We start from the raw sequence: 13,765 nt of genomic DNA, 5'->3' as shown, positions 1-13,765 counted from the left end.
TTGAGAAAAGTTACGAAATCACTGTCTTGGAACAAGTTCGCAACGCGGAGATGCTCCTAAATAAATGCTCGCGCAATTAAATTTTGAGACAGAGGAGTCCGCGTCCTATCCGCGACGCGGAGGAAAAATTTGCTCATTGGGGGAACACCACGACACGGACTTGTTTCAGGAATCGTACTCGATTTTTTTCTTCTTCGTTTTCCAGCCCCAATTCGCCTAAACTCGACTATTTTTCTCAAATTCATTTTAGATCCCGATGCCCAGCATATATACTGAAGAAACTAACTCAAAACAACCCTAAAACACAACATAAGGGTCTCAGACACTCCACAATTCAACCCAATTCAAGAACGACATTCAAATTCCAGAATTCATGTCAAGAACACCAACTTTCAAACTCTTTTAGGATGAATTGCACTGAACTAAACATGTTTGGTGCGTGGGTGAATGAACCCAACGCTATGAGAGACTCACATACCTTGTAAGATCAATTCCTTGGCGAAATCCACAAGCTAAACCTTCAAGAACGACAAACTTTGCTCTTCCTCCTCTTTTCTCCTCTTGAATTCTTTCTCCAAAAACCCTAGCGTAAATTCCAATTGCTTAAACTGAACCAATTCAATTTTGACCCTTAATTAATTCACCAAAAAACGAATTAAACTAATAGGGCAAGAAAAGACTAAAATACCCCTTTAAAATCCAGATTGGACATTTCTTTATTCGGACAACCCAACTTCCAAAGGGAATAACTTACTCATACGAACTCGGAATCACGCAAACTTGGTGGCGTTGGAAAGATCATTCCAAGGGCTTTCCAACCATATCTGGAACTACACCTATCTCATCCTGAGCTAGGAGTTATGGCCGTTTGAAATTGACTAAAAACTCACTTTTTTTCTAAATTGACAAAATTTCCAGCTTTCAATTCTTTCCAAAAATGATTATTTCCAATTCTCAACTTCTTCCTAGTTATTTAAATTTGCGATATGTTACATTTGCTTCTCTTGATTCTTGAGTGCCCTTGTAATTTTATTTTACACTCGCATCATTTTTTTTTACCCATATCAACCATTTATTTAGTGAATCAACCCATATAATTTGATTTTCAAAAGCAAGTTTGTAATTTGAAAATATAATAGAGATGTTGCATTTTATACAATTTCAAGTATATTATCAGGGCTGACTCAACAAGATTGGGGGCCTAAAGCCAAACCTTAAAGAGGGGCCCAAATATTTTTTTTAATTCTTTTTTTTTCAAAAAAGAATAATCATGTATATATTTATTTAAAATCTATTTTTTCTAGCCTTTTTAGATGTGAAGTCATTATTTACTGATTTCTAATTGATTTGTTTTAGTAATTCCTTTTCAATTGATAATATAGCTAATGCATTCAATCTCACATTGTTGATCTATAGGCTACAATTATGTAAATGACCCAAATATATACCTTTGGGTTAAGGAAAGCAACAAAAAAAATCTTTATTTTTTTAATTATGTATGAGTATATTTGATTATTCTCACACGTAATTTTTTTATTCAAACGGATAATTTGAGTTTATAATTTTGATTGTCAAATTTATTTTCACTCATTTTCTTGTAAAATTTATCATAAATGCCCCAATTATTGTTTTTACAGATACAAAAAATAAATTATAAATAGCCGCAAAAAAATAGTTGAAAATTTTTTTCTTACTTTTTTCTCTTTTTCCATTCACACTTTTAATTTTCTTTTTATTTCTCAGATTTTTAGACTATATAATGAAAGGAAAAAATAGATTAAAGAAAATTCAAATAATGATAATCAAATAGATCTATAAGGAAGATATTTAAACTCAAAAAAGTAAAAAAAAAAAAACTCATGTGTGAGGAGAATCACATGTATCCCTTAACTTTGCAAGAAGTATGTAAATAAAATTTTTATTGTTGAATAAAATTATAGATTTACGTATTTTATTTTAAATCATATTTATATACATTTGGTTGAAATTTGAAATAAATATATCCTGTTAATTTTTGTTTTTTGAATTTATAAAAACAAAAAAAAAAGACATCTCGACGAAGTACCGATCATTCCAATAAAATAAATTGCCCACGCCCCAAATGGCCCGGTCCGTTAATATTGAGGCAAATCGTTTGCACAATTTGTCCAATTAGATTAATATCCATTTTTAAGTGACCTATGTAAATTTTTTATTTTAAATTGTGATATTTTAGTCTTCGGAGTCATGTGCTTTGCTTCTCTTGTTTCTTGAGTGCCCTTATAATTTTATTTTACACTCGCATCATTTTTTTTTTTACCCATATCAACTATTTATTTAGTGACCCATAGAATTTGATTTTCATAAGCAAGTTTGTAATTTGAAAATCTAATAGAGATGTTGCATTTTATACAACTTCAAGTATATACCAACAATTTGGAAGATGAGCAAAGGGAAAGGAGTAACCCTTGATTAATTTCGGACATTTATAACATTATCATCAAGAAAATACGAACGAGGTCTTTATAATAAAAAATGATGTCATAATAATAACCGGAACATTCTTTTGTTTATTACCAGTACATTATTTGGTACACTTGTTTGTTATTAACGTATGTATAACTAATACATATAAATTCATGGTGTTAGCAATGCAAAGGGTTTTAAAATGCATGCATTAACATGATTAAAGATACAATTGTCCCTCAGAATCTTTTTCACATCCTTTCCACTATATTTGTGGAGGATATTTTTGTAAACAAATAATTCATCTTAGAAATTATGCAACGCATGCTATTTTAATACATCAAGTTAAACAATGCATAAAAAAAGAATCTCAACATAACTAATATCAACATTTATGAATACATTATATTCAACACTATTTTTATACACCTTATCAAACGATTCCAGTGCATACTTTTTCTATTCGAGTAGTACAATAGTATTTCCTAGAAAAAGAGATTTTGTCACATAAAAAGTATGAGCGCAATAAATGTCACGATCCAAAACTACCCCCTAGACGTGACATAGTGAATATAATTCCGAAAGACTCTAAACGAACCACTTGACATAACATGACACTAAGATAACAATATAATTGAAAGAAACATCAAAGCAGAATATATGTCTCAAAACTCAACTCAAAAGGATACCAAAATTAGAGCACAAAATCATAAATGCAGAAAACATACTAAGTTTGACATAAGCCTCTACTACATAGGTGTGGCTAGGACAAGCCCTAGCTCACAAAATAATTAAAAAAACTCAAAGAGCCTGAAAGAACATAAAAAAATTCATAATGTGGTCATGTCCTTGAAGCATGAGGACTCACCAAATCTGGACAAAGTTGACTAGAATATGTGCTAACTACAAGCTGGATGAGGAGCATCGAATCCCATATTATAAGACAATATAGACACAAGAGATGTATGTGGTCAGTATTCAGAATGTACTGAGTATAAGGAAAGATGCATGAGTAAGCATAAGAACATGAAAATTCTGAAACAGGATAATGTATGGCCAAGTAAAACATGACATAATCCGATAAGCTGAGTTCATAACCATAGTACAAGGTCAATGCTATATTCTGAAAATCATATCATAAGTAGGAGTAATAATAATAGTCATATCATATGTGGGAGTTATCGTTAACCGACATAAACCATGTGAGCTATAACATGAAGTTCAGTGTACTACTCCCACACCGAAAAGAGATTGTCCTACTTGCCAAGGTAAAGACCATAATGTTAAGCTTAGGTGGGTCCACTAGCTAAAGTCAAGCCTCTACTAACGGGTGCAAGGGCAGACCTAGGTAGAGCCTAGGGGGTTCACCCGAACCCCCTTGTCAAAAAATTACACCGTATATATAACGTCAAATTTTGATTTTATGTGTATATATATTAAAATGAACCCCTTGAGAACAAAGGATAGACTTGGCTCAGTGGATAAGTGGTTCATGTAATGCCCCTATGTCACGGGTTCAAGTCCCATTGGTAACATTTTTCCCTTTTTTAATATTAGCTTTGAAAAATGGAACTTTTGGGCTTAGACCTTCTTCTTCTTTTTCATTATTTTTTCCTTTTATTCCATTTCTTCCTTTTAATTTATTTTTGTTTAAATTTATTAGATACATTCTTTTTATTTTTATATTTTATTCTTTTTATATCTATTATTCATTTTGTTTCATCGTAACAATTTTTTCATATACGTTTGAATAACTTTTTTTGGAAAGTGATGATTATATTTAACTTGAAATTGAGATAGAAATATAGTTTATTTTTAAAAAAAAAATGTAAATTAGATGTAATTGAATGAAGAAACTTAAATATCGTCAACATCCTTTTAAAAATATTAATTTAATAGAATTAATGAAATTTCTTTTATATTTTTAATTCTATTTTAGTGAGATGGAAACTAAACATATTTGATTTATTCGTTATTTATTTTTAATTTTTACAAATTATGACTAACCTAGTAAATTGAACTATATGAACTGAAAAAATTGACGATGCTATTTATTTATATTAATAATATGCATTATAATATTAGTAACTCTATTCTTACACACTTTTAGAGAATCTTGACGATTTTCATAGTAATATTTGATTGAATGGATATTAATTTAAAATTTTTAAAAGTGGAATATAAAGTAAAACATTACAAAATAAAAGTATAAAAAGCACAAGAAATTTTAAGAATGTTCGATGGAGCATGATAAAAGTAAAAAGAAATGTTTAATACGGTATGATAAAGTGAGTTAAATTTAGCATGATAAAGTAAATATCTTTCTTCCCCGTCTCGCTCCCTTTTTCATGTATTTTAGGAATTAACTTATGTAATGCAGTCGATCCACTAAAATTCTTATCAATGCATCTTTGTCCTCGATATCTTTGATTAGCTTAGTCTTTACTTTTATGAACCAATGAAATATCTATGGTTCTTGTACAAAGAGCATGCCGAGGGGCTACTACACTCACCGCGCACTTGCGTTACCACCTGAACTTGTTCTTTATACTTCGAACCCCTGAGCAAAAATCCTGGGTCCACCACTGAACGAATGACGTACTAAGTAGTCATGCCTCATTTGCTTCTCTTCGATGGAAGTTTGATTTTCCCAAAATGTATCCTAATTTTTGGCCTAATTCTTCTTCTGATGATCGATTCAACCTCTGATCAAAAAGAACTAACGAATATACAAGTATTAACACATTTTGGTACAAACTAAAAAATTAATATAGTGGTTAAGGAGTTGCAAAAACCTCCTTGAGGTTGTGTGTTCCACCTTTTCTAGTAGCATAATAGTACTTTTTGACTGGAACCATTTTTCCCTTTTTAGAACAATTAAAACGACGACATGCTTATTATTATTATTATTATTATTATTATTATTATTATGTATCTTGTCGAATTATAATGTAACTATCTTTTGCTTTCATTAGTAGAATTTATTTTATTGATTTTCTTGAGTATTTAATATTTTATATTTTTTACACCCCTTAATAAAATTTTGACTTCATCACAGGTACACTTACCACTAATTTACAGGCGGGTGCAAGTGGCTCAAAAGGTTCAAGAGGCTCCGCATTTTTTTTTTGTTGGAAATACATAAAGTAAAGTGTACTACATTTTTCCACGCGGTAGTTAGTGTGGAAATTGCCAAAGGAATAAAAGAAAAAGGCAAAAAGTTGTGGAGTTGGAATATAGACATATTTCCATAAGCCCAAACCTAATTTGACAATTCCACATTCATAATAGCATTAATCACCTTGGTACACTGAGCACAAAGACATGTCACAACACCTCAGAGAAGAGACAAACACCATATCACCAAAAGATAACATCACTAACGTTCTGCAATGAAGATGAACCATATCAAAACTTGCGGAAAATCCTTCATGTGTCGGCTTCTGGGGTAACGAGTAATCTCATAGTATTCCTTTCCAACAATCTAAGTGAATGCATCCCATCCCTCAAATCTGAATTAGTACTTATTAAAATCCAATCTTCATCTTCATCTTGAATGGAGTCCGATTGCATCTCATCCTGCAGTAGTGATCATACGGCAAATGGAAGAGACCATACTAGAATGACTCCCTTGCATCACCTTCACCCAATCTTGCAGTGCCTTCAATGATTCAAAGAGGGTGTTGAACTGCACATCGAGCATGCTAACAGAGAGGCATGGAGTAGGAACAATAATGTAACAAATTTAGCTTTGTATTGATCATCAAAGGAACTAATTACAAATAGATTGTTCATGCAATCAAAGAGCAAATGGAAAATAGATAAGGGAGATTCTAGACTGTTATTATGAAATAGCTAATCAAAAGAAAATTACATAACTCTTACACGTTACCAATTGTATTGTATTGTACTGCTAGTTTAAATACAATGTGTCTTTTGATTGTTACTTAAATATTATTGTATCATATCATTAGGTAACAACAAAAAGTCCCATTTTGTGTAATAACCAATTTGATGTAATCGCGTCGTTACCTTAATATTTTCTTCTCATTTTATCTTTACTTATTATTTAATAATCATAGTTTATCCTTTTACCGCTACTTTTTTATAGTAGCTCTACCATATATCCTACTTTTCTTGTAGTTTTATCATTTAAATTGTTGGTCTGAGACATTATGTAACGACGGAAATGAATACAATCTATCCAAACGTTGTATTTATTAAAATAATATAGTACGATATGAAACAATATGTAACAATCATCCAATTAGAGTGTGCATAAGCCGTAATGGATTATTTTCCTCTTCTATATATAGGCATCTTGTTAGGACTTCAAGCGTAATTTAACAATCCCCCATTCATAACAGCATTAATCACCTTGGTTCACTGAGCACAAAGACATATCACAACACAGCAGGGAAGAGACAAACACCATGTCACCAAAAGATAACATTTCTGCAGTGAAGATGAACCATAACAAAACTTACAGAAAATCCTTCATGTGTCAGCTTCAGGGGTAACCAGTAATCTCATAGTAGTCCTTCCCCAACAATCTTAGTGAATGCATCCTATCCCTCAAATCTGAATCAGTACTTATCAAAATCCAATCGTCACCTTCATCTTGATACTTGATTGAAAACCTTTCAAGTGATATCTTAAGCCTCTTTTCCACTTCCCCCTCCAATTCTACCCTCGTTGATGAAAGGGAGAGTTGAAACTTTATGATATCACCTTTATATGTAACCTTTACCGTCATCACACCATCACAAGGTTTTCCTATTGCAGGAGATATTTTGTGACCCAAATAATCTATGCCTTTTTCTTGGGAAAGAGCAGGACATTGTTGATTGACCACATATGGTTCAGCAACTTGAAAAGATACGCCTTGGCTAACATGGACATTAGCCTTTCTAGTCTTGTAATTTGGCCATCTAGTGATTTTATATTCTTTACATATTCGTTTCAATGTTGCTTGACTAACTGCAATAAAAGAAGTACACAAAAGGGATTTCAGTGAACCTATGCATAAATCATTTCAGTTAAAGGCATATGAGCGCACATATATATAATAGCACAAAAAGAACTACGAACCTCAAATGCGCTAAAGTTAGTGAACTTACCATGTAGATTTTTGGCAGCATCTTGAAGAGTCCTGCCAAAATGCTGCTCCAGAATCTTGCGAGTAATCCCATAATCTTTTTCTATCCTTTGTATTGTGCTTTTCTTATGCGAATGGATTTTATTGTTGTTAGTCATTGCATTTCCCGCAGAATTAATTTCTATATTTGGTTGCTCAAAGTGTGAATCAAGTTGCATTATTTCAAGTGTATCCTCAATGTGGTCATCATGTGCTACATCCAAGTTAACTTTTCCACTGTTTGTCACAGCTTCCTCTATTGGATGTGGAAGTAACAGATCAACTTCCACTGTCCTTTCACAGTTGAGTGAGTCACGCTTGTCTGCTGAACAAGAAGGAACCAGTAGTGCAGCAGCAGCAACAACATTATTTGACTGTTGGCAGAAAGAATCAATTTCAGTTGTTTCTCCTACATCCTGAAGAGATTGAACACTCAGCAGACGTTGGCCAAATTCAGTTGTTCCTCCTCCATCCTGAAGTGATTCAACACTCGGTAGAGATTGGCCAATTTCAAAGGAGTCAAATTCATCACTCGGGGAAACTTTAACAACTTCAACGAGCATCCTCTGCCCTAGTTCTTTTCCAGGAGCAACTACGAAACCTGGAAGTCGTTCTTTCGTTGTGGATAAAAGCATATTTATGAAAGTCCTTGTATCTCTAGCAGACATTTTGTTGGGTGGCAGAAAGTACTCAACTACGTAAACGCTATTGTCGGCGCATTTACTTTGCAAACAAATTGCAAAACTCTGAGTGAATCTAACTTTTCGTGCACTAAGCACCAAAGGGTACTCGCTGATGCTTAATAGAGTAACATCTTTGCAAAAGCATGAACCTTGGGATGCAAATGCCCTCCCGACCAATGCCGCACCGCTCTCAATAAAACAGACCTCAGAAACATGTTCAAACTCATGATACATTGAACTCGAACGTTCATAGATGGAGGCAGCAGCACGATACAAGACTTTTAAAGAGACAGATGGAGAATAAGGAATCCAAATTTGAGCAAAGGGTAAACTGTCTCTTTCAAGGATCTCATATAACTCATTCTTTATTTCATCAAGTCTATCATCAACAGGCGGCTATAAAAATGATAAGCTATGGAATTAGTGGGACAGATATAGCAGTCAGTAGAGCAATGGAAATAAAAACGATAACAGTCTCTAATCCCTTTTATTTATTTTGTTTGGTTTCACCAAAATAAAAAAGGCAACATCATACCTCTAAAAGTCCAAAAAGCATGTCCCTTGAATTACAAATGCTATGCAACTGAAATGAATAGATTTTCGACCCCTATGATAGAAAATTAAACAAAGGATTACAGACTTGTTCAAACAGTAAATACGGAATATAAACAAAAGTGAATAACCAATATGGTTGAGCATTATGAAAATAAAATTTAAAGAATTGATGAGCAAATACCGTAATAAGATGGGAAAGATGGAGAGATGGTTGTGTAGATACAATCTCAAGTACACCACGGTACTGCTGGTCATAGTTGTTGAACACTGGAACTGCATAATAAGAATGAATTCCCAAGCGAATTGCAAGTTCGAGCAGTGGAAACTCTGCAGCGGAGTAACTTGAGACGTCGGGGTTATATTCTGGCAAGCATCTTGTGTAAACTCGTTCAATTGGGCCAAATCGAATTTCGGTGTAGTCGTCAATTGGAATCAAAGTATCTAGACAGAGCTTCCTGTATGAAGAGAGCCTCTTATCAATTCCCTTATAGAAACCAAATGTTTGATCCGCCGTGGACAGGAAAGTGGATCCATTGACCTTGATGGGTGCCCAGAATTGAACCAGACAAATATTTGGAGTCGACATTTTCTCCATAACAGATTGGATCCTCCATTTCACAGTTGGAAACATGGAAACAACAGAAGCAGAAGCTGTATGAAGAAGATAAGATTCAAAAGATTTACTAGTGCTAAGCAAAAATTGGAAAATAAGTTTGATATTCACAACAGACTCACACATGATGGTTCGCTGGTACCCCAATTCATCTTTGTATTTTCTGCTCGAAAATGCCCAGGCGTTGGACTCCAGTTGGCAAGGCATTTGGGAACATACATCTGAAGGAGAGTGCTCCATTTCCATAGAATAGAATGGAATTTTCAGTGCCTTTTACCCCTTTGCTCTGCTGTTTATACAGAACGCGACTTGCTTTAGTTTTTGTCTACACCAGGAGACGAAACTTTAGACTTCATATAAGCAAAGTTGTGCCAATTTAATTTGGGGATCAAAAAGCTCAACAGGCTCCACTGTCGTCTTCAACTTTATCATCAATATTATTTTTTCAATGATATCTACAATTTGTTCTAAGTTTTATACCTCTAAACATGTACTTTCCTCTGTCCCAATTTATGTGACACATTTCGGATTACGAGATTCAAACAAGTGTATCTTTGACCATAAATTTTTCCTATATCTTTTAAATATTTTGAATTATCAATTATTGAGACTTATAGTACTTTTTATATAGTTTACAAATATATAAATTTCATTTTAAAAAATTGAAAATTTCATGAGCAAATTTTTGGTCAAACTTAAATTGTTTGACTCTCGAAAAGCGAAATGTGTCACATAAATTGGGACAGAGGGAGTATTTATTTATTACAGTAACCAAGATCATTAATTATGACCTCAAGTTCGTGAATGACGTTTTCACAAGTGGGTTCTTTCAAATTCTTTGAAATTTCATCTTTAAACAATTTTTTCAATGTCGAAACAGTTTTTAAATTAATAAATATTAATTAATCAATTAAATAATACATCTACAAAATAATAATATTTCATGGTCCGGCCTATATTAATTTAGAGAGGTTTTAATGTATTTGTTCAATACTTTTTATGTCCAACAATAGTTATCGATTATTGACTTGACACACCCTTAAGAAATGATAAATAATAGGGGTAATATTACTATATTATCCTTCACTTTATTAAATTTAATTTTTTGAAAAATATGTTAGATGATAAATAATATTTAATAACAAAGTAAAATAGACACAAAAGATAAAAAAAATCATGATTTTTTAAATTGAACAAGTACTATTGAATAATTATTTTTAGTATAGCGGATAACTATGATAAGGAGTATATAAAATAATTCTCAGTTTATATGACAGTAATTAAGTAGTATTGAAATACCATTATATTTAGACCCGGGTGCAAGTGGATCAATAAGCTCAAGAGGTTCAACAAGCTCCACGTTGTACCCAATGTGGAAATTGTCAAAAGAAAAAAGGAAGGCAAAAAATCTTGGAGTTAGTACTATTTGTTTTGTTTTTTTTGTTGAATTTACGGAAAAGAGTAAAAAAAATGTTGTGAAATGAATAAAAATCTACTTTGTTTATAATGTGGTTTTTAAATGTTTTTATAGTAAATATTTTGATTTTAAAATGTCCTTAATATTATTTAACATGTATTTATTATTTGTTTTGTTGTAAATTATATACATTTAAAATCAATTCGGGTGAATGTCTAATTTATCAAGCATAACTAATACCCTTGTTTGTATCAAAAGCTCTCAAAAGAGATGCAACTGGAACTACATCGTCTAGACTAGTTCATTTTTATATGGATGAACCTTCTAATTAAGTAAATAAAATCCTTCCGTTTCCGAAGCAAAAAAAAAAACTTATTTCACTTTCTATCTCGCATAAATTATACATAGATTCCCTCATAAGTTATATAAATATTAATTACGTTACGATTACAAAAAACACAATCAAACATTATACAAAAAATAATACATGAATAACTTTATACAACATTTGAAAACCGACCAACCAAATATTGTAATAACTTTTATCCTATTTACAAATCAAACATGATATAAAACAAATACATAAATAACCAAGTTATTCATGTATTAGGTTTAGACTTATCTAGCTACCAAACGAGCCTTGATACTTTGTGCTTCTATTGTTGCACAACTGTTTTCTTTGGTAATGGATGTGAACAGCGGGAGACCAGCTTGGAGAAATATTATTCAATTATTCTCTTTTCTTCATTTCAATTCATTTGATGTAGTTTGACTTAATATGAAATCTAAGAGACTTGTGAAATTTGTGATTTAAAATAAGTATAACTGTTTGTGTGACTGCAAATCATGTATTTTAAGATCAAACTATTACTAAATAAAGAGATGTGACATTCTTTTTTAAATTGATTAAAAAAGGAAATAAAATGGGATAAGAGTCTGAAAAATACCCCAACTTTGGTCGAATTTGTTGTTGCGATACTAAACTTTCATGAGGACCTATTACCTCCCTAGACTATTTATTAGTGTATTTTTTACCCCTGAACTATTTAAGAGTATATTTTAAGGGAAAATGCATAAGTACCCCAGCCTATGCCCAAAATCCCTGAGACAACCTATGTGTATGCTTTTAATAGCAGGGAGGATAGGAGGGATTTATGGGAAAGTTTGATACTCCAAAGTCGAAGATGTACAAAACCATGGATGGTGTTAGGTGACTTCAATTCCCTACTGAAGACTGATGATAGAATAGGAGGAAATCCAGTAGTTTGGGCAGAAATTGTGGAGTTCAATGAATGCGTTCTTGAATGTGGTTTGATAGAATTTCCTACTCATGGTAATAGATATACGTGGAGTGATAAACATGATGGAAACAGAATTTTTTCAAAAATTGATTGGATTTTTATTAACAGAGAATGGAAAAATCGTTGTATTTTACTATGACTTTGCTTTACTATTACTTTATTTTCGTGATTTTAATCTTTGACTTTTAGAATTGGATTTCAAGTTAGTAATTGCTATATACTATTAGCTCCTTGATTACTTATCAAATAAAATGAACATTTTTGAATCACCACCTACGGCCTTATTAGCTTAGTAGCAGCCGTGGAAGTTATAGTAGTTCTAGCAGAGTAAGCTAGAAGATGACCGATCTCCATACAATGCCTACATGTAAGGCATTATTTTTACCTGAGGGTATTAGTGACCACTGTCCAGCAAAAGTAATCTTAACAGAAGAATGTAGAATCAGGAAGCCATTTCAATTTTGTAATGTGTGGGCCAAACATTCACAATTCCAATCTGTTGTGAAGGAAGGATGGGATGAAAACATAGAAGGTTGTATGATGTACAAAGTGGTGAGAAGATTAAAGTTGTTAAAGAGAAAGCTGAAGCTGCTACACTCACAGGCTTTCCAGAACATAGTGAATGAAGCCAATGGAGATAGAGAAAAACTGAAACAAGCACAACTACAATTGCAGAGCAACCCGCACAACTTGGATTATCAACAGTTGGAAAGCCAGTTGTATGAGAAATTTAGAACCTCTTCTTATCTGGCTGAAGTTTTTTTACAACAAAGGAGCAAAGCAACATGGATAAGGTTGGGTGATGATAATGCTAGGTACTTTTACAGTTATTAAGCATAGGAAGCTGAAGCATGCTACAACTCAACTGAAAAATGCATCAGGAGAATGACAATATGATCCTACTAGTATTGCAAATGTAATTGTGAAATATTATGAGGATATCCTGGGAAAGAAGTCCCTGCAGATAATACCAGCAATAGGAAAATTGATGAGTCATGGGGTGGTGCTTAATGAGGAGCAACAAGGTGAATTAGTGCACAGTTTTGAACCAGCAGCAGTGAAGACAGCAATGTTTCAGATTGATAGTAATAAAAGTCCTGGACCAGATGGATTTGGTAGTGGATTTTACAAAGCAGCTTGGTCTATTGTGGGGCAAGATGTTACTACGGCATTGCTGGAATTCTTCCAAAACAGCAAGTTACTAAGACAAATCAATTCAACAAGTATTGCACTCATCCCAAAGATAGAGGTACCTGAATTTGCCAGTCAATTTAGACCAATATCTTGTTGTAATGTCATATACAAGTGCATATCAAAATTGATTTGTAGCAGATTGAAGAAAGCAGTGAATCTGATAGTAGCAAAAAACCAATCAGCATTTGTCCAGGGAAGAACAATGATTCATAATGTTTTGATTTGTCATGATATTCTAAGGCACTACAATAGGAAGAATGCCTCACCTAGGTGTCTTATGAAAATTGATTTGAAGAAAGCCTATGACATGGTAAGTTGGGAGGTTTTAGACTTTTAGAGGAAGTACTTAGGGGTTTTGGGTTTCCAGAAACGTTTATTAAGTGGACTATGTTGTGTGTTTCCACTACAATGTTTTCAGTA

General features: G+C 32.7%; 1 protein-coding gene across 2 annotated transcripts; it reads right to left on the bottom strand.

Annotated features, from left to right (window-relative positions):
- Positions 1 to 5,726: 5,726 nt before the first annotated feature.
- Positions 5,727 to 9,777, bottom strand: LOC102579655 (protein NLP7-like). 2 transcript variants are annotated; one of them, XM_006354177.2, is made up of 6 exons: positions 9,556 to 9,777; positions 9,002 to 9,471; positions 8,801 to 8,872; positions 7,566 to 8,661; positions 6,933 to 7,425; positions 5,727 to 6,149 (listed from the first exon to the last, which is right to left on the bottom strand). In XM_006354177.2, the coding sequence occupies exons 1-5, from the start codon at positions 9,677 to 9,679 to the stop codon at positions 6,956 to 6,958; spliced, it is 2,232 nt and encodes a 743-aa protein (XP_006354239.1). In that variant the 5' UTR covers positions 9,680 to 9,777; the 3' UTR covers positions 5,727 to 6,149; positions 6,933 to 6,955. The 2 variants fall into 2 exon arrangements, with proteins under 2 accessions (XP_006354239.1, XP_006354240.1); XM_006354178.2 differs by having other exon boundaries at positions 5,727 to 6,106.
- Between the last annotated feature and the right edge of the window lie 3,988 nt (positions 9,778 to 13,765).

This window comes from Solanum tuberosum, unplaced genomic scaffold (assembly GCF_000226075.1).
Source record: "Solanum tuberosum cultivar DM 1-3 516 R44 unplaced genomic scaffold, SolTub_3.0 scf00168, whole genome shotgun sequence".
Lineage (NCBI taxonomy): Eukaryota > Viridiplantae > Streptophyta > Magnoliopsida > Solanales > Solanaceae > Solanum > Solanum tuberosum.
The sequence above is the reverse complement of the archived record's forward strand: the minus strand, read 5'-3'. Positions and strand labels throughout refer to the sequence as shown.

Excerpts from the sequence above, each read along its gene's own strand:
- LOC102579655 (XM_006354177.2), bottom strand. The coding sequence starts at position 9,679 with ATGGAAATGGAGCACTCTCCTTCAGATGTATGTTCCCAAATGCCTTGC. Across the intron at positions 8,873-9,001 it reads ATCTTTCCCATCTTATTACG|GGGTCGAAAATCTATTCATT; the intron begins GTATTTGCTCAT and ends TTTCTATCATAG. Across the intron at positions 8,662-8,800 it reads TGCTTTTTGGACTTTTAGAG|CCGCCTGTTGATGATAGACT; the intron begins GTATGATGTTGC and ends TCATTTTTATAG.